The sequence below is a fragment of the Dermacentor albipictus genome, chromosome 9 (assembly GCF_038994185.2).
Source record: "Dermacentor albipictus isolate Rhodes 1998 colony chromosome 9, USDA_Dalb.pri_finalv2, whole genome shotgun sequence".
Lineage (NCBI taxonomy): Eukaryota > Metazoa > Arthropoda > Arachnida > Ixodida > Ixodidae > Dermacentor > Dermacentor albipictus.
The window spans coordinates 89,453,497-89,474,259 of NC_091829.1; the positions used below are offsets into that span (position 1 = coordinate 89,453,497).

General features: G+C 47.0%; 1 protein-coding gene and 1 pseudogene across 1 annotated transcript; both read left to right on the forward strand.

The window, feature by feature from the left end:
• The first annotated feature begins 1,098 nt into the window (after positions 1–1,098).
• On the forward strand, positions 1,099–3,120 carry LOC139050154 (uncharacterized). The gene is made up of 2 exons (XM_070526370.1): positions 1,099–2,035; positions 2,531–3,120. Exons 1-2 carry the CDS (start codon positions 1,099–1,101, stop codon positions 3,118–3,120), a joined length of 1,527 nt encoding a protein of 508 aa, XP_070382471.1.
• A 1,309-nt stretch (positions 3,121–4,429) lies between these two features.
• Positions 4,430–6,655, forward strand: LOC135908949 (uncharacterized; annotated as a pseudogene).
• The last annotated feature ends 14,108 nt before the right edge of the window (positions 6,656–20,763 follow it).

Consider the following 20,763-nt stretch of genomic DNA (forward strand, 5'->3'; position numbering starts at 1 on the left):
AATGTGTACATTATACAATGACTACGTGTAAAAGACATTTATGCTACAGTTTTTGTTTGTGCAATCACATTTACCGCGCAGGTTAAGCAATACATATATACTGCATTATTAAAAAAAAATTAGTGCGAGAGCAATTTATGTGTAATTAATTTGATAGTGTATGAGTAGGTTTTTTATATATTGCTTAAAATTAGGCGCACAGAAATCAACTTTTTGCTCAACAATGTTTAGTAGCCTAGGTATTTGATAGCTTATATCCTGACGTCCGTAGTTAGTACGCGTGAATGGTATTTTCTTGATTTGATAACGTAATGGGTATCGAAAAGAAGTGTGTATGCTGACAACAAGGAGCCTGTGTTTTTTTTATATGTAAGAGTAATCTATAATAAAATACTTGATTTGCTCGGATCATTAAATGTTTGTCGAAGAGATTGTGTGTGGGTAAGTCACGCGGCCTACCATGGTAGTTTTCAAAAATTCGGACTATTCGTTTTTGCAAGCCTAATAACTTATCATAGTTTTTTGTTGTAGTTGTTCCCCAGATCAAGACACAATAAGATAGCTTCGAGAAGAAAAGGGCGAAGTATATTGATTTCTTTAGCCATAAAGGAATTAAATCACCTATTTTATACATACAGCCTACTACTTTGCTAAGATCATTGCAGAGCTTATTGACATGATTATCCCAGGAGAGGTTTTCTTGGAACCATACCCCCAAAAACTTTTGCGTTGTTACTTGTTCTAGCCTCTTTGCTTGAAATAGAACAGTTATATTAACAGGCAATGGCTTGTTTATCGGTCTAAATATTATATATTTGGTTTTATTGACATTCAATTGTAGTTTGTTTATGTACAGCCAAGGTGGCGCCACTCTGTTTATCTGGCTGCATATCGTGCTCCGTTTTCACCCGTCCTTGGCCCGGTCCAGGGCCTTGCCCGCCCCTGGGTCTACTCTTCATCTTTTCACGAAGACTTCCGCCACAAGTGGACACCATACGACTCCCGGTCCGACGCCAGGCTGGCCCTCCAGGCCCCTCCAAATCTACGAAGCGGCGCGGCGCCGCGCTAACCCTAACTCGCCGCGCCTGCACCTCTGACATGCAGCGTCTCACGAAGACCCGCCAGCCGACAGCCACCAATGCCCCGCTGGCCTCCTCTTCTACCGCCGCCGGTGCATCTGAGCCTACTCTGTCAACGCTGAATGTTACCAGCGACGTGCCTAATTCTAAGCCGGCAGCCCTGCCTCAACCGGCTGCGTTCCTGCACTCCGCACACGCCACCGTGCATATTCCGGCCACGTTCAACGCTGTGAGCAACGCTGAGAGCTCTGACTCGACCGCCGCGTCGCAGTCGGCGTTCGTCGCCTCAATGCCTCCTACGACCAAGTTCCACGCTGTCAGCGACGCCAAGAGTCTCGGACCACTAAACGTGTCGCAGCCTGCAGCGTTCACCGTCGCCGCCACGGATGCCGCCGCGTCTATTCCGGCCACATTGGCGCCTGTTGTAAAGTGCTGCAATCAGACATCAGAATCGCAGCTGAACGCGCTTGTTGCAGCCGCTCCCACCGGATCCACCACTTCTGCCGTGCTGGACAGTGCAAACTCTACGCCCACCAACGTCATTCCCAATGTTTCGAGATGTGTTTCTGTCGCCCCTACCTCCTTGACCACTGTGTATCCGGCTGACGACTCGTCGGTGGAGATGGATTTCACGTCGTCCCCAGACAACGACCATAATACGCCATCATTAGAAAGCGGCTGGAGCACCGTCAGTACCAGCCGCAAACCTGCCTCCGCCGCCCGCCCTCGCACCGAGCTCATCTCAGTTGGGATACAGCTTCCGCCCGGTACCCTCACTCCCAAGCTGCCTCTTTACGACTTGCTTGCCGCCATCGTCTCCGCCGCACATCTCTCCTCCAAAACCAGCGCAGAGATCACCCTTCAGGCCAAGCCAGCTCAGAGCCTTGTATTTCTGAAAACACACTCCCCTCTCACCGCCCAACTCCTACTTTCTCTCACGCATCTTCAGCTCCACGGTAAGCCAATCACCGTCAAAACATATGCCCCCAATCCTCCCATTTCCTGCCTCGGCGTCATTCATAACGTTGGTAGTCACTTTACTCCTACTCAGCTCATGCATGACCTTGAATCATACACGACTGATATTCTCGCTGCTCGTATGATGGGCAGCACAGAATCAGTGCTCATAACCTTCGCTGGCACCGTCATACCCCACTTCGTATATTTTAAACGCGTCGCTTTCCGATGCCGCACTCATAAGCCTAAGCCCCCCACATGCACCCGTTGTCTTGCTCTGGGACACCGTGCTCACCAATGCCCTCAGCACGACGTTCCGGCCAAGTGCCGCCGCTGTGCTGCACCCCTACCCGCAGATCCTACCGCTCACGCGTGTGCCCAACCATGGTGCATTCATTGCCAGGTAAATACACATCCCTCTCTCGACCCCACCTGCCCCTTCCTCCTCGCTAAACAACGCGAGTGTGCCAGAGCCGCGTTTCTCCGTCGCACAGCTTTGCGCAGGGCCACGAAGCCCACCCCTTCTTCCGCCTCCTTCGCTAATCATGCATCTCCGTCAAGTCAGGCTCCATCACCTCCACGCTCCTACGCCGCTATAGTCAAAGGGCCCTCGGTGCAAGCATCCCTTTCTTCCTCTACTATACCCTCGCCATCCCTGACTGACGAGAACCGCTCCTTCGATCTCCGGCTCACAATGCTTGAGCGTCACCAGCGCGAACAACAGCGCATCTCCCAAGATTTACAACAGCAAATCCACGCATTGACACAAACCCTAAAGACAACAACCTCCTCTCTTACATCCCAGCTTACCAAGCTAAATGAGCACCTTGCCACGCTCATCACCCCGTCCCCTAACGCCCAGGTCGCCCCATTGGCTGACCTGGTAGAAACCACCACCACTGCACACCACACTCGCTTGCTTCAGCTCGAAACTTCGATTGTCCAGATCCTCACCACCCTCCAAACCCAATCCAAGCAATTGGAATCATTCGCTTCTATGCTGGGCTCCCTCCAGGAGTCACTGCCCCCGGCCAAAAAGAAGGAACGTGTCCCCGCAAACTCTTCTACCTCTAATCTATCGTAAACATGGCGCCTGGAGAGGACCTCGAGATTGTGCAGTGGAACTGTCGAAACCTTCGCCACAATAAGACCCCCCTCCACCAGTATCTCCTCACCCGCCCTTCCCTGCCCCATTTTCTCCTTATCCAGGAGACTCGGACGGCCCGCACCGTCCCAGGTTACCGCGCCTACCATGCCACGACGGGCACGCCGCTTGCGTCCATTTATGTACGCAGCGACGTCCTCGTCGAGCTACTTGATATCCCCTCCAGCCTCCGTAAATATTTAGTGGGTGTTGTGTATTACCGACCTTCATCGCACATCTCACTCGCCTTTATGTCTTTCTATAATCCCCCTGCCACATCCTCTTTGTTCACTGCCTTGGGCAAGTTCCTTCATTCTATTCCCGCCACCACCCATCTCCTCCTTGGGGGCGATTTTAACGCCCCTCACACGCTCTGGGGCTACCCCCAGACCCTCAAGCCCGGCCGCCTTCTCCACTGTCTTGCCCAGGAACGCCACCTCACCCTTCTTAATACCCCTGGCTCCCCTACTCGAGCGGGCACTGTCTCACAGCGCTCCACGACACCCGACCTCTCTTTCTCTCGGGGCTCCCTTTCCTTTCACTGGCAGGTCACAGCTGAAACACTCCTCAGCGACCATTTCCTCATTCATATTACCGCTTCACTTTCCCACATCCCTCGATCGCACTCAACCACCACTCACACTGACTGGCACGCATTTCGCACTAATCTCCTTTCCGCCTCCTTTGAATCTTACGATGACTGGACGTGGCGCATCTCCGCTGCGCTTTCGACCAGTAGCCGTCGCGTTCGCTCACGGCATCCTATCCCAGACCCGGATCCTCACTTTCTCCGTTTATGGCGTCGGATGAAACGTCTCCAACGTTCTTTGCGCTCCCAACCCAAGAATGCCCAACTTTCCTCTCGGATTGCTGCTCTGCAGGCCGAGATAGTCGCCCATGGCACGTCCCTCGTGCATTCTCGTTGGAGTGCGCTTTGTGACGGCCTCGATTCTGCATTACACTCGCGATCCACGTGGTCCCTTTTTAAATCTTTCTTAGGTACGAAGCCTGCACTTGCTCCCACTCTAGCAAAAGCCCTCACTCAGGGGACTCCCTCCGAGGTCTTTGACAAGCTCACTTCTTTGTATCTCCCACCCCCTCTCACACCTTGCTACCCAGCCTACTCTGGCGATCCTAACCCAGACCTCGACCGCCCTTTTACTCTCCGGGAGCTCGAAGCTGCCATGGCTGCTAATGCTTCTCGCTCGGCTCCCGGTGAGGATACCATCACATACACTACACTCCGCAACCTCCCCGACCACTCCAAGGAATTCTTCCTTCAGACTTTCAACAATGCCTGGGACAGCGGCTGCTTGCCGAGCGCTTGGACATCCTCTCTTATTTCTATGATTCCGAAGCCGGGCAAACCTCCCTCCCTTTCTAACCTTCGCCCTATCTCCTTGACGTCGTGTGTTGGCAAGACCCTTGAGCGAATGGCTTTGACTCGCCTCTCTGATCTTATTGAAGCGAAAGATTTCTTCCCCCACTCTCTTATCGGCTTTCGACGGCGCGTCTGTGCACAGGACATGTTCCTGATCCTCCAGCACACCTTTCTCTCACCCAATCCCAGCCAGATCCACGCTCTTGTGACTGTTGATGTCCGCAAGGCCTTCGATGGTGTGTGCCACGACCATATCCTGTCTCAGATCTCCTCCCTAGACTGCGGACACCGCATGTACTCTTATCTCCGCTCCTTTCTCTCTAACCGAGTGGCTCGTTTCCGAGTGGACACACATCTGTCCGATCCCCACCCGCTCACCCGTGGCACTCCTCAAGGTGCTGTTCTCTCTCCTATCCTTTTTAATCTTGCTATGACCCCTCTCGCCTCCCAACTAGCCCAGATTCCTGACCTCCACCACATCTTTTATGCCGACGACATCACCCTCTGGTGTTCGTCTGGTTCTCCCGGTCACGTACAGGACACCCTGCAACGTGGCCTCGATCTCATCAACTCCTTTCTCCCCACTGCTGGCTTGTCACCTGCTCCGGAGAAATCCGAGCTTCTCCTTCTTAACTACTCCTCATACCAGCGCTCCCACAACGCCCTAATCTCCCTACATCTTTCCGGCTCTCCCATTCCTGTTGTCCCCCAATGCAAAGTTCTTGGCTTCCCGTTACATGCAGCCAAGAATGTGCAAGCCCTACACCACGCGATCAGGACTTGTCACTCGGTAACTCACCTCCTGCGGCGCGTGGTCACTCGGCGCTCGGGCCTCCACGAGGCTCATGCGTGCCGAGTTGCCCATGCGCTCGCCCTCAACAAGTTCCTGTACTTTGTGCCTTACGTTTCCTTCACCCACACTTAGCTTAACACCCTCGAAACCGCCCTTGTTGGCCTCTACAAGGCAGCTCTCAACCTCCCTATCACCACCTCCACTGCTAAGCTCTTTGCCACAGGCCTCTTCCATCCTCTTCGTTCTCTTCTCTCTCTCCACCGTGACTCCCAGCTTGCCCGGCTTTCTCTTACCCGTCAGGGTCAGTGGTTACTGGCCCAGGCGGGTATCTCTCCCATTCCCGTTTCCTCCTTTACCTCTCCAAAATCCACCCCGGCGCCCAATTTTCGCATTCTCCCCCTCCCGTCTAATATGTCCCCTGTCCTGCATGCCGGCCGTCGTCACGCGGCCGCGCAGCATCATTCCCCCCTCTTTACTACCCAGGGAGTAGCCTACACGGATGCCTCTTTCATAGCCCCTCGAGGTTCCTGTGGCTACGCTATCTACCATCCCCACCTCCCAGCACCTGAAACTCACACGAGTGGGCCGTACCTACACCCTCCGGATGCACTCTCTCTCGAGGTCCTTGCCATTGTACATGCCCTACAATCATTTCCCTCCCTGCCCTCGCTCCCAGAGTACACGATATACACCGACTCCCAAGCCGCCATTCGCCACATACAGAACGGCACCCTACCCCATTCACTCCAACAAGAAGTCGAACGAGCGGTCTCCGCACCGCAACCTTCCACCGTTTTCCTCCGCTGGGTCCCTGGGCATTCGGGGATTGACGGCAATGAGCTGGCCCATCAGCTCGCCCGTGATGTTTTTAACCGGGCACCGTTGATCCCCTGGTCGGGGCCCTCGCAGGATTCGGGGGGACTCTCCCTGCGCCGCACTATCAAGGAAGTTTACCTCCAGCTCCGTCTCGACAAGCGCCTCTACCCTCCCCCTCATCCATCACTCACTGTGCCGGAGGCTCGCCTTCTGCGGCACATCCAAATGAATGCACTGGTTACCCCTTCCCGCCTCTTTCTCTATCGCTATCGCTCCGACCCCTCCTGTCCCAACTGCCCGTCTACTTATGCAGACCTATCCCATTGCCTATTCTACTGTCCGACTGCTCAGCAATCAAGTTCCTACCCTCCTCCTTCGCTTTCCATCACCACCTGGCTCGACTGGCTTGGCGCTGAAGGTGAAGAAGAACAGCGTCGACTGGCCGCCCAGGCGGTCGATATGCTCGGCCTGTAATTTTTGGCTGAATAAAAGTCTGATACTACTACTACTGTACAGCCATTCAGATAATAAATTTAAATAATCATTTATTTCTTTTTGTATGCATTGCAAGGAAGAATTTGCAAAGAAAAGATTAGTATCGTCTGCGTACATGATGATATTAGGTGAGGAAGAAATGTTAGGAAGGTCATTGATATATAGATTAAATAATATAGGACCAAGTATGGATCCCTGTGGCACGCCATTCTGTAAATTTGTAATGTAAGTAAATTTGTATTCAAGTAAAACAAAACTTAACGAGCACTGCCATCGCGATGACTGTGTCAATAGCGACAATTAGCAGTGTCATGCCCACGTCAATGGAGCCAGCAGCCTGAGGCAAACTGCACTCATTCTACGTAAGGAAACCACCATACAGCATCTGGGATCTTTGCGAAAGTTCTGCTTATTTCCTAAAGGTATCTGGGCATATGCAGAAGGCGATTGAAAAATACTGAGAAAAAAGATTGGCCGCAGACTTTTTTATTTTCATATTTCCTTTTTGTCATTGAAGAATGATAGTATTCCTTTTCTTGCTCTGCAATATGCATTGGCAAATCTAGTATGTAGCTGGATGGAGCACTAATGTACGACTTCCTATTGGTTGTTCTGCTGAACGCATTACACGAAAAGCTGGACTAAAACGGGGCAGAAGCAAAGGTACGTATTTGTTTTTACGATTGAATTTTGCAGGGCTCCAATTATTCAAATAATTATGTTAAGAACTTTCATTTACAAGTAACAGGTACGTGTGGAGAACGTTTAAAAAGCGTATATTTTTCGGAAAGATTGGATGTTAATTTATAATATCATATTGTACTATTTACGATTCACTGATCGACTCATTGATTGATTGGTTCAATCACTGAAATATTTATTAAAAGGATGGCGTGTGGCATAAGTTGGAGTAAGGGATCAGGTGAAAGGAAAGGTGTGTGCCTCCTTGTTGTAGGACAGTCTAGCGTTAATTCTTCTGGCGGCACCTTCTTACAGTGCCACCAAGTCTTCGTACGACTCCCCCCTTAGAGGTCGGGTGTGCTTGTCACTGAGGCTGGCTGTAGCAGGACAGCAACAGATCAGATGCTTCATGTCGATCTTGATTACAAGGCTATTGGGGCATTCTACTTGTGTACTTCTCCACTTGCTCAGAACATCCGGTCCAATGAATGCTTTAGCGCTTGTCTTGAGGAAGAGAACCTGGGCTCCTCTGCCTAGGCGAGTGCGAATGGGAGGAGTCATGCTAGGAGCGGACTCGTACAGCAGAACCTTACCCTCGTCGTTCGGTTCAGGTCTGTCACAATGACCGATGACGGGGAGCTAATATTATGTTCAAGCAACGGTCGGGTCACATTAATGCTGCGATGGCGGTCCTCCCTAATTTTATCGCATGGAGCCTCATGGGACAACCTGTTCCTCGCTCCCTCCTACAGCTAGTGTGTGTCCAATATACGAGAAAGCGGACACGTTTATTATGCCACCGGTGGCCGCAGGCTTGTTTTGCGTGTTGCGCTATGGTAGCGGTGTAGGATCAGGGGTTCAGTTGCTTGAGGATATCTTGACTGTCAGTGTACATGAGAACCGGGGCTTCTGTGTGCCCATCGCAGAGTTTAATGGCTAGTTCGGTGGCAGTCCTGTGAGCATAGCCGCTGTGGATCACGGCGTGTGCTTGGCCGTTTTCTTTGTAGTAAGCGCTAGCGGCATATACTTTACCGGAACATTCATAGTATTGTGGGGCAGCGTCAGTGTATATTTTTGCTCCTTGTTGTCGGTGTTCCCTGCTTTCGCCTTGATGATCGTTAGGATGGGTCTCGGTTCAGCAACCTTTATATCATCCCAGAGTGGAAGCAGTTCCAGCTCTGGCTGGTGCAGGGTCGTGCCACGCCATCCAATTAGCTTTCGCGAACCATTCCACGTGTTCCTGAGTCTCGATTTGTTTACGGTGATAGAAATAGCGATTTTGCAGGCGCCGAACTAGATTACTGTACCATATAGAGTGAGGCTTAGTATCGCCTTGGTTGCACGTCTCATCCGAATCGCATCTCATCTTCTGCGCCTGTGCGCCTACGCAGGCAAGAAACATGGCGGCGCCCTTGCAGTTGCCAATTCCAAAGTATGGGCGCCATGAGGAGCGTTTCTTCCGAAGTTGATTAAATTAACTCTATGGCTAAACGTTTCAGACTAGCTAGTCTGATAATCACCGCAGTAGCTTAAGGATTAAGGCGTTGCACTGCGGCGCTCAAGTGCACCCGTTCAGTGGCGCCTAAGGCAGCGAAATTTCGACGGGAGCGAGATGCTGGAAAATAAAATGAGGCCCTCGGGAACTAATAATTATTTTGATTCAGGTTGATTACTCTAAATGGCTAAAGTTGCTGAAAAATCTACCATTACCGCGTGCCTCATAATCAAATCATGCTTTCGGTAGGTAAACCTCACAGTAAAGATTATATCGTTATCCTCTGACAATATTCCGAGAGTGTCAGTTTCAGTCATTGCAAAAAGTGAGTGAAAACGTGCTCCAACTTGTTATCCGGCCTTTATCAGCCATTTTAACTCAGTATATTGAAAAATGTCGACGTTACTTCGAGCCTACATGTCGGGAAAATGAGGCTCGTCTTACTTTAACTGCATGGTGAACATTCAAATTTTGTAGATGTATTAGATTTGGAAGGAATACTGGGACCTCCTATTCTCCCTATCCCCATTTTTATGCACAGTTTGTACGATTTCCCATATTCGTTAGTGAACTCAACGAAACCAAGTAGATTACATCGCTTGCAAGTAAGGGGGATATGTTGTGGGTAATGCACCCAGGAAGTCAAAGCGTATCAGTTAACTGCAGCCTTTCTAGTAAATTATCTACTTGAGCTTGAATGGAGCGTTTTAAGCGTGTGTGACAAACGGGATGTACGGAACTCAGTGCTCTCTTTTCGCACAACTATTATAACGACCAAAATTAAATTTACTGAAAAGACGGGTAATACTATAGCCTAGGTGCATGCGAATTTCAGTGTGCCTGATTAAATTGAAATTTTTATGTAAGAGCAAGTCGCAGTTTCGGAGACAAGGCAAACCAATTCGTTGTCATATGGAAGTATTTAGCAATTACACAAATATCATTCACAGCTTTACTGGCCGTATAAGTCGCAGTGACTATTGACTTACTATAATAGCAAGCACAATGTAGCGCCAGCAAACGCAAACGTGAAGATCGCTGGCAAGGGGGAGAACTACTACAAGGTAGGGAACGCCTGCCTGTGTGCCGTTTGATTTGATAAAATTATTTTTATAACATCTACCCACCCCAGCACTTACCCGAAATCCTCGGTAATTTTAGCGCTTTTTAAGTACTGAAGGAGGTCGTACTATCAGCGTGACCTATGCAGCAGGCGACAGCACCACGGACTCCGAGTGCACTGATATTTCAATACAGCATTTTTTTTGTGTTTAATTAAGACACTACCACTATAAACACTCCGCTACCTACTAATATACCATCGCATATGCCACCCATTCTATTTTAGCTAGATAGTATACTGTCAGTAAATGAAAAAACAAACAAATTATGCACTCCTTCTGGTATAGACAAATTTAACTCAAAGATCGTAATGCATGCTAGGCAAATATCAGCGGCATGTTTGAGTCTGTTGTTCTAGCAATCATTGTCTGCAGGTGCCTTACCGGATGGTTGCAAAGTGGGAAAGGTCGTTCCAGTATTAAAAGCAGGTAACAAAGACTCCCCCTTAAACTACCGCCCCATTTCCTTAACTAGTGCCCCTGCACAGTCATGGAAAATGTCATATACTCGCATATCATAAACTTTTCACACTCGCTAAATTTCTTTCAAGCTTCTCAACACGTATTTTGTAAGGAACTTTCATGTGAAACACAACTAGCTTCGCTCCTTGATGGTATGCACGTTAATCTTCATAACAACGTTTAAACAGATGTCATCTATTGTGACTACTATGAAGCTTTCGACACAGTGCCTCATAACCGCTTACTAATAAAATTATCCAAATTAAATTTAGATCATCACGTACCACAATGGATAAAGGAATTCCATACTAATCGTTTATCCTTATCAATAACTTTTCTAAATCCCTTCCGGTCGCTTCATACGTCCGTCGAGGCTCAGACTAGGGATCACTTCTTTTCGTAATATACATTTGCGATGTTATGCTGCATGTACGTTGTCCTATTCACATGTTCGCTGACGATTGTGTGGTTTATCGTACTTGAACTAACATGTATGACCAAGTATGACTCCAGAATGATCTTACTAATTTGCCAAATAGGTGCCGAAAATAGCGCCAAAACTTGCCAAAACCATTGGCAAATGACCTTCAGCCATTACAAGTGCAAACTTATTAGAATTTCCCGCAGTCGTAGTCCTTATTGCTTAGCTTACACGATCGCAAGCATCCCAGTGGAATAATTTATGTCCTATATATTATTAGGCATAGCCATAGAGTCTCATACACTAATTTTTGCAGGGAACTCTGGCGTTAGTGTCTACGGTAGCTGCAACGCGTATGGTTGTAACACCATTGTGCATGCTCGCAGCGTTTTCTGCACTTTCAAAAGTGTAGATCGCTGTTATGTTTATTGCAACGAAGGTATATAAATCCTTAAATAAACAAAGCCACAATAACGTCTGCATCTACAAGCATGAAGATCACGCAAATCCACGTACTTCCCATCATTACCATGATGGGTTAATGAATGCAGCACTAGAGTTGCCTCTAGTATATTGTGCGAAACTCTAGGGCATAACCCGGTCCCATGGCCTTAGCTGGAATGCGCATGCAACTGGCATAACTTCGTCAGTGAACAAGACCCTTGAATTTCTGAAACGTCACCTTTGTATTGCTCGACAACACGTGAAGCTACTCGCATACAAATCGTTGTTCAGACCCCATCTATAATATGCCGCCACCATCTGCAACCCCCACCAAACATACGCCGCCAATGCACTACAATCAGTTCAGAATTGGGTGAATAGATCCGTCCATTCTTCACATTCACATAACATCAGCATTTCCCTCTTATAGGCAGTATATAGATTGACACCTCTTGCTTTTCGTCACCACAACGCCATGCTCTCTCTTTATTACAATTTTTTTACAGCTAGCTAAGCCGTCCACCTTACATCACGCCATCGTCTTCACACATGTCACAGCGCATGAACCTCCAACCAGCCTCGTCCTCCAACGCGAACTTTCGCTTTTCAAGCTTCATTTTTTCCTCAGTCTGCCAAAGATTGGAACTACCTACGCTTCAATGTCGCGGCCACCACATATGACTAAGAATTTCCGGAAACTGCTAAAACTTGTATTCCACCCTAACACCTGCCTTTTCTTGTGTATGCATGTTCAACAATTGTTATGAAATAGCCGGAATGTGGTTTTTACGATAATTAAATGAAATTAAATGATAAAGAATATTCATAACAAAAAGCGCACGCTTGCGCTGCATCTGGCTTCAACCCTTTTGCGACAAATGAGATTACGCGATCTCCATGACTAGGCACGCGAGACGACGGCGCACGTGACGCGACCCGCCATCTCGGCTCGCCTATAAACTACGTCACCGCCACTGATTACCTCCGATACACAGCGTGGCCAGCGTATGCGCTCAACTGCACGAAGCGGTTTCTACGTGTACGAAGAAGGTGACTAGAACAGTTAGCGCAGAAACTTGTAATGAAGAGAAATAAAGAGAAGACAGAAATATTTTTAAACAAAAAGTATGTGTTTTCTTAAAGCAACCACTTTGGAAATTGTCGACAACTTCAGCCGTGGTTGAAGGGCATTGTGCGGCCGCTTCCTCACTGCTATGGGAACTGCTAAACAAACTCGCAGCTAATTTACATCGCAAACCGAAAAAAACCACAGTGCCAACGTCGACGACTCCAAGGTCACAAAATAAACTGTGCACCACGATAGGGATACCAAATGTAGCTTGGACACTTTGGGCGAGACGCGGGAGAACTATGGGGTAAAGCTCAGAAAGAATGGCGGGGAAGGCACTAACAGTGAAGCGTACTGCGATGCCCACTGGGATCAACTGCTCTTCTTCGTTTTCGGTAGTATGTGGGGTTCCGTTTGCCTGAAGATGAAGAAAAACGTGATCCCGTGTAACAAACGTTTCTTCTGAGTTCCCTAATGGAACATCATCTAACTAATAGGAAAGCTGTTATTACATTTCAACGGCTATTTTTGTATAAACGATTGAAATTTACTGAGATTCTAATGTATTTGGTGAAAACTGGGGACGTGGTACGTGTAATGTCTACGAGAATTTTAACGCTTCTGAATGTCTGAGCTTTACAAATGTTACCGAACGTTTGTTTTCTGCCTATCTTTATGCAATAAACGAGGCGGCCGTGCTTTAATGCAGGAAGAAATCAGTTTGAATATATTTCGTAGAAATAAGAGGAATATTATATGTAATGTGGGCTGGACCTTTCATGGTTTCTGAAGTTTTTAGAGTGTTTGCAGTGTATTACCTCTACAAGCCTTCTGCATCATTATAGATGTCTTCTAGGGACAATGCAGAATTTAGCCCCTGAATACTAACAAAACTACGTGAGTCATCGACATCCAATGTAATGAAAGTCAATGCATCACCGTCCCTATCGTATAACAGAAGTTTCCTGCATTTGTAGAGAAGGCAGCCTTTAGGGTGATTAGCAAGTGCTTTAAAACGTTTTACTACCATTAGCTGCACTGTTTCCCAGCGTCACTAAAACAACTATGTGTGACACACAGTTCATATTATGTAGGAATGGGAGCATCGTTTTGAGTAATGTTGGGGGATAGATTATTGTTTTTGTCTTAATGTTATGGCTGCAAGTAATTACAGAAGCCTCGAATATTCCGTAAAGTTTTGGTTGTACGGGACGAGCACGTGATGTGCTCAGTGAATCAGTCGCTTTGTTTATATTTTGGGAATACACGCGATAATAAGAGCGTGGTCTTGTGCCGACTAACTTAAAAGTGTGTGCAGTAGCAGGGAAACTTGGACCACTTGGTGCGCGTTTACACATCACCAAACAGAGAGCAGATTGATTTCGTGATTGTTCGGGCTCTCAGCTCATCTTCTGCGACAGCACCGTTTTCTCAACAGAATTGAATTTTCGTTTGCGGTAGTTTTCCTGACATTGTTATCTTACCCAATTTGAGGAACGGAACAAGGAGCCAGCGGTTACAGAGTGGTCGATTGTCGGGAGAAGTAAGGTCGTAGAAAAAGGTGATAACGCAAAATAATTAGGAATATAAAAACATATTCAATGATGCTTCGTATATAAACGAAAACAATGAACGAAACTATGCAATGAATAAACGACATGTGACTATATTTTATGGCGTAGCGAACTTTCTTCATATAATAAATTAGTTCATGTGAAGTTTCATATGCCAACATGAAGAGACTGGAGCTGTCATACTCATCATATCCAACTTACCCGTCATTGACTTACTTGAAATATAAAACATTTTATAACACTTCCTCCGAAATTGTCTGGCCAAGGCATTATGGTACCTTTTATTTTGTTCGAGTGGCTCAAGCAGTTCAGAATTGGAATAAACTTTTCTCAGAAATTTACTGCACCTTGTCTTTTCTCTTCTTTGGTGTTTCCCTATGAACAAGTTGCTCTATGCAGACTGTTAAAAATTATAGAACTTAGGTAATGTTGCCGCATTTTCTATTTATTTTTATATATATTTTAGGGCAACCTTTAACCACCAGACCAACGTGTCGGCAGCGTGCCTTCGAGCATAAATCTCCGTTACGCAATTTTTCAAATTAATTCGTATTTTCAATGAATGTCTAGACCACAGTTTTTCAAGCAGTTTTATCGACTGCATGCTTTTCGTGATCGATGAGTGGCATTGAAGGATACGGTAGGGGAGGAATTAATTAGGAGCACAGAACTTCTACTAGAAGAGACATCGCAAGCTAGATTATGAAGATTCACATGGAGATTTCAATAAGTGTGTTTCTTCCTGCGTAAATTGGCAGTATCGCTGTACCGGACCCATGATAGGTGCGAATACGCTACTACGAAAATCTTCTGATGAGTGATGATTTCGACCTCGTAAAGAACGTCGTTACCCGTGCGTTCTCTAAGGTAACATGGGAGATTGTAAATGTAGAAGTAAAACGGTACCATGATTTAATGGGTCTTGAATATTAGCGCAATATATTCTTGGCTTTATATCTGGCGTTTCATGGTAGGTAACTGCCGCGTCTGTTCTGAAATGAAAATTCTGCATGTACAGGGTGCATGTTAGATCAACGAGAAGTTTTGGTTGCATGGTTAAATAAATGTTGTGAAACTAAACTCAATGCCTATAAATATTTTATTTTCATCCTAAAGGACGGGCGATTTCATGATATATTTATATTTATGCTCCGCACAGGCCATAACTATTATCGTATGTTGGTTATGCTTATAAACGACACCTTTCACAAGCTATGACGAAATTCAAACAGCAGTTCATACGATGTAGACCATCGAAGCAAGAATGGTTCGGACAGTTGCATGCAGGCAGACGTACGACAGGAACGGCATACTTAGGAGGAAGTAATAGGTCGGGAGTCTCAATTGATAAACACTTGTGCATAGAAAAAATCGTTTTCCTGAGCAACCAATGCAGATATTTCAATGAAGGTACCTGCCTTAGAAAAAATTAAAATGTAGGTACTGTAGAAGGCGACATTTTATTTAGATGGTGAAGTATTTGCACAAAAATTATTGAAAATCTTTAAAAGTGAAAAAAAAACTCCGACGTAATTCATTTCCAAGTAACCAAGATATAAAAACGGTAGCGTATTTCCGTAAATTGGAAATCATAAGTCTAAACTGGACAAGATTGCTGTATTGTACATAGATATGTAACGCCAATTTCGAAATTTGTGGGGCTTTTTGCCGCTCTGCAGCACAGCGCCACAAGAGGCATATGCTGAAAAATCCACAGCTAGCGTTCAACAACCTATCTTTTTTCTTTTTTTCTCCAAAGTGTCAGTAAAATATGTCCACACTTTCTGAAAATAGGCATTCATTTGAGCATGATGTGTGTGGTTAGGCTTTCAGTGCACCATTTCGGTATGATTAAGGCTTAGTCTTGTGTTATCTGAACGCTGTGTCAGTGGATGTCAGCGTATTTCTATTCGCGAGGTATCCTTAAACTGCGACATAAAAGTCCCCGAACTTCTGATCAGTTGTCACTATCACTGTTGAAGGAAATTGCATAAGCCAATATTTTGCAAGTTAGCTAAGAAGCGATTTGTATTTTTCGGGGGTATGGGCAGGTGAGGAATAACCGGTGTAGCAACTTCGAAAGCGTATAGGGGTTTTCATTTATACTTATATCTACCTGGGGCAGACTCATTGTTTTAGTTTACCTTCAGTTTCTAAGTTCATAAATTTAGGACAACCAAAAAAAAAGAACGTGAGAGCTAGTCATTTATTTCCCGAAAAGTTACGCACTTCGACCAGCTTATCCCTTCAAATTTACTTTTTCCAGACGCTTGTGAAAGAACAAAGTTCTTGGGCATGTGGTTGGTCATTTAATTATAATATAGCGGTGACGATTCCGCCGTCTTCATATATGCCGAATACTGCAGGCATCAGAGCCTTGATTTATATGGGAGCCTCGTCCTGTGAGCGTTTTTTCGAAAACTGGTAGAACCGTTTGCGAGCTTTGAGATTCGCATGATTGTGCTTTGGCTCTCTGGTATATGCATGCTTCTACATTTTATTTGGCTGATGATGCAACTGTGGCGTTAGAATTCTCACCATACATATTGTATCAGGTTGTATTGCAACAAATGGGTCCCAGTCATACCATGCTATCTGCAACATGAGGTGCGTGAAGCCTTTCACGCGGTCATCCGACGGTCGGTCATCTAGGCTGCCACAAGACTTAGGACAGAATGCGAAGTCCCTGCTCCTGGCCTGGCCTGTCTTCAGCTGTTGCGAAGTGTGTTGCATCCTGCGTTTATCATCGAAGCCGCAAACGACCGAGAGTACCTCCTTCTGGCTCTTTGCAATTTCTGCCTTGTCCCGCTCAGCTTTAGAAGTAGTTGGAAGAGATTTGCATGGTACTCTTCCCAGGACCTCCTACGTTAATCGTTGCATTGTGACGGCTGTAGAGAGAGAGATGCAAATGAGAGAAAGGCAGGGAGGTTAACCAGACCGAAAACCTCCGGTTTGCTACCCTGCACTAGGGAAGAAGAAGGAGAAGTAAAGACGGAAAGAAGAGCGTGGCAAAAATAAAAGCGCGGGGAAAAATATGAAAAGGGAGGAAATGGAGTCATTATAGTCTTTCTAATAGGCCACTGTCACGCAGAAAAGTCAACAAAGCCTTGACCGACTTTTGCTGCGACGACAGTTCACGTCGGCATTCCAAAACTGACTGTTCTGAAAGTGGCCTGTCGTCAAAGCGTGCCAACGTGGTCGCTAGTGACAGCCGGCGCGCGCTGTATTGAGGACAGTGGCAGAGCACGTGTTCGATGATCTCCTCGCCGCCGCAGTGTCTCCAAGCCGCGCAGTCGTCCATACCGACTCGGAAGGCGAAGGATCTTGTGTAGGCGACACCAAGCCACAGTCGGAAAAGTACTGCTGTTTCTAGTCGAGAGAGTCCAGATGGGGGTCGAAGTCGAAGGGATGGGTCCAGTCGGTGTAGACGGGTATGCTTTAAGCTTGGTGTGTACCATCTAACACGCTACGCGGGGTTACGCTCTCTACTATTGGGGAGTGCTGCTGAAGCCACCGATTTCTTTCCGCGCAACATTTTCTGACGCTATGGCGATCCGCGCGTTCACCCGAGCAACTGTGGCAAACTCTTTCTCACTTCTGTCTTTACCCGAAGTTCTGCGCGCCTCAAACTTAATTCACAAGACCGGTTCCAGTTACCACGCGCAGACCAACGGGTTGACAAAGCGTTTTCATCGTACCCTCTCCGGCATGATTGAGATCTACATCCGCCTCGACCACACGAACTGGGATGCAATCCTGCCGTTTGCGACATTCGCCTGTAACACGGCTACGCAAGGCACCACCGGCTTTTCACCTTTTTTCCTCACCTATGGCCGCTCACCTAGTTTCGTTCTTGGTGCATCTTTCGTTTCTACTCCTGTAATCCCAGGAGCGTGTTTCACGTAACAGTTGTATCTCGCCTCACGGACTGCCCTCCCCTCGCCAGCCTTAACTCCGGCATCTCCCAGGATGCTCGTAAGTCTCGTTATGACTGTGTAGTATTATGATATGCTATGATATTATGATATTATGGTATGATATGTGTGCTCCTTTCTTTCTTTATCTCTACTTCGTTATCACTTTACCTCCCCCTCCCCTCTCTCCCCAGCGTAGGGTAGCAAACCGGATCTTCCCCTCTGGTTAACCTCCCTGCATTTCCCTTTTCCTTTGTCTCTCTCTCGCTACGACTCGACTCACCGGATTGTGACTTTTTCAACTCGCGACGAAGTTCTTTGCACTCCAGTGCGCTTTCCCGGCTTATGCGATAAATTGTTCACGCGTTTTATTGGACCTTACACGGTCATTGCTGAGACATCCCCCTGTCCATTTCGGCGTCTCGCCGCTTATAACGCCGTCCGTTCACCGTTGCTGTGGGACATAGATAACGGTTGTCTCTCGTTTAATGCCATATACTCGACGCATATCAAAATACTACCGTGCGGCCAGGCAGCCGCTTCCACAGCGAGAGGGAATTAGTGCGAGCGCAGGAGATGCCCAACTTTCAACTTCATGGGCTCTACATATCATCATCCATTGTACATCTTCTTCATCTGTATATATTATGAGGGAACGTATCCCGATCACGGCGCTGGCATTTACATGGGGGCGAAATAAGAAAACGCTCGTCTACTTAGATTTAGGCGTGCGTTAATAAATCCCGGCTAGGTGGTCAAAATTTCAGGAGTCCTCTACTAAGGCGTGTGCAATAATCAGAAAGTGGTGTGGGGAAGTAAAACCCCATAATTTAATTTTGTATGTGTCATCACCAGCTGCACAGCTTGACCCTCGTAGTAGCAGCACGAGCTCGGCTGCAATAAACCGGTTCCTTACAACATGTCGCTTCCCGAATAAAGGGAGTGAGAAAAGCAGGCGACACTCTGGCTTTTCTTTCTCCTTCCTGATGAGCGTTCCACAGCCTTGGTCCTGCTTGACCGCGGCAACCTTGACCGCGGCATTCTGTCCGCATTCAGCCATTCGGACAGAATGCACGCCGCGGCGTTAACGAATCTGGCGACGACGCCCGGCGGTGCCGTTGCTATCTAACTGTTCTTTTTTTTTTGAAGCGAGAGATGACAACGAATGAACTCACGGGTCCAGGGCACTTCCTTTGGGTCGGTGGCTGTCCACCTGCGCCATTTCTCTTTTCCAGTGGTTCCAACACTTGCGTAGCTCCTCCTTGGCGTTCGGGCGGACTCCGTTTTCACATTGGAACACTCCTTCGGTCAGCGCACGTTTATTTTTTCTTCTCCCTTGGAGACACTGCATCAGCACGCTTGTGTTCTAGCACGTGGCAGTGTCTCATCTCGAGGTGTGTCAGAATTGACGGCTCCTCCGTGGTAAGGTTGGTGATTATTATCTGAAACCCACCCACAACAAATCATGCAATAAGTAAGCGATTCCGTGAACACATAAATAAACGCATAAATAATGAATTATATATATACATACATGACGAAAAACGTACAACGTACGTTGAATAAGCACAGCAAAATTGATTGACGTTTCGGCGGGTGGACCAGCCTGTGTTTATATGTGTTATTCTTACAAGATGCGAATTTATCAGAATCGTGAAAGAGGAAGTGGAAAAATATCTCGCGTCATCACCGAAAATAGAAAACGAAGAAAAATTGGCTGCAGTTTAGCTCAGGTAACCGTGGATATGCAAAGCGAAAGCTTGGTTTAGCTTGGGGCCCTCTAACGTAAAACTATTCCGATATGTTTTTATTCCAATTTCCTTACGTCAAATCTGCGCAACCACCGACGCAAGTATCGGGCGGTAACCAGCAGAGTTGTCTGAAGAGAGCAATTAAAAGCTTTCCTCATTTAGAGGAAGTCACTTTCGTTTGCTTTAAAAATTAATAACATTGCCTACACGGAGCGGTCCGTCTTATCTAATTGGCTGACAAAAGGTGAGGAGGACGCTCAAGCTCAGAGGGATTCCATGGGGCCGAGCAAGTGCACTGAAAATCGATAACAGAATGAAGAGGGTGGTGCTGGCGTCCGCGATTGGTCCGCTTTCCCTTAGTTAGCTTGCGGTGGCTGGTCGAAAATCGCGGTGGCATGCAACGGAAGGTTAAGAATGCTGCTAAAACGGATCATCAGCAAAGAAGAGTTCGCAGAGTGAGGTGGTAAACGTGCCGATATTGCTCGAAAACATTACACGGCCACGCGAAAAGTTTTAGAGTACGCAAATAAGCACATGCTTTCCGGCAGGTGTAAGTAGACAGTGCCTGAGCGATCGGTGGCAGCCATGTTTTATTCCTTTCGGAATGGGGCAGCCTGCGTCTATTCAGAAAACAATTCAGTTTTGTTCGACATATTAGTGCATCTTTAGCACGTTCGAGTCCCTTTGAAGCGGCGAGCTTTTGCGGTTTTTTGACGTCGCGTGACAGTCAGGTGAAGTGGGTGGAGCCCTAAAGCTTTTCACCAATAGCCGAAGTCTAATGGCCAAAAGGCGTCGAATCAGAAATAACTACGTTTATTTTGTTCGGTCCAGTCATGCATGATCAGTGTGTACACGTCATTTGAGATGCGGAGCTATCGTGGTGATTGTGATGTCACGTGATAGACAGGCGAAGTAGAGTGGTTCAAGAAACTTTTGATCAACAGCGGAGGGCTCATTGCAGAATTGGAATAGAAAAGGTTCGTATAGCTTTACGGTATAACACCCCTGGTTAAGTGTTGGTTTCACTTGGTCAACCTTTCGTTTAGCTGTAGTTGCTATACTTAGTTATGCAATCATTGTTAAGCCAGGTATGACGGCTCTGCCTAAGTCGGTGGCTAGACATGATTGGGATTACGCTTGGGAAGACACGCATCTTTCGACAGTGC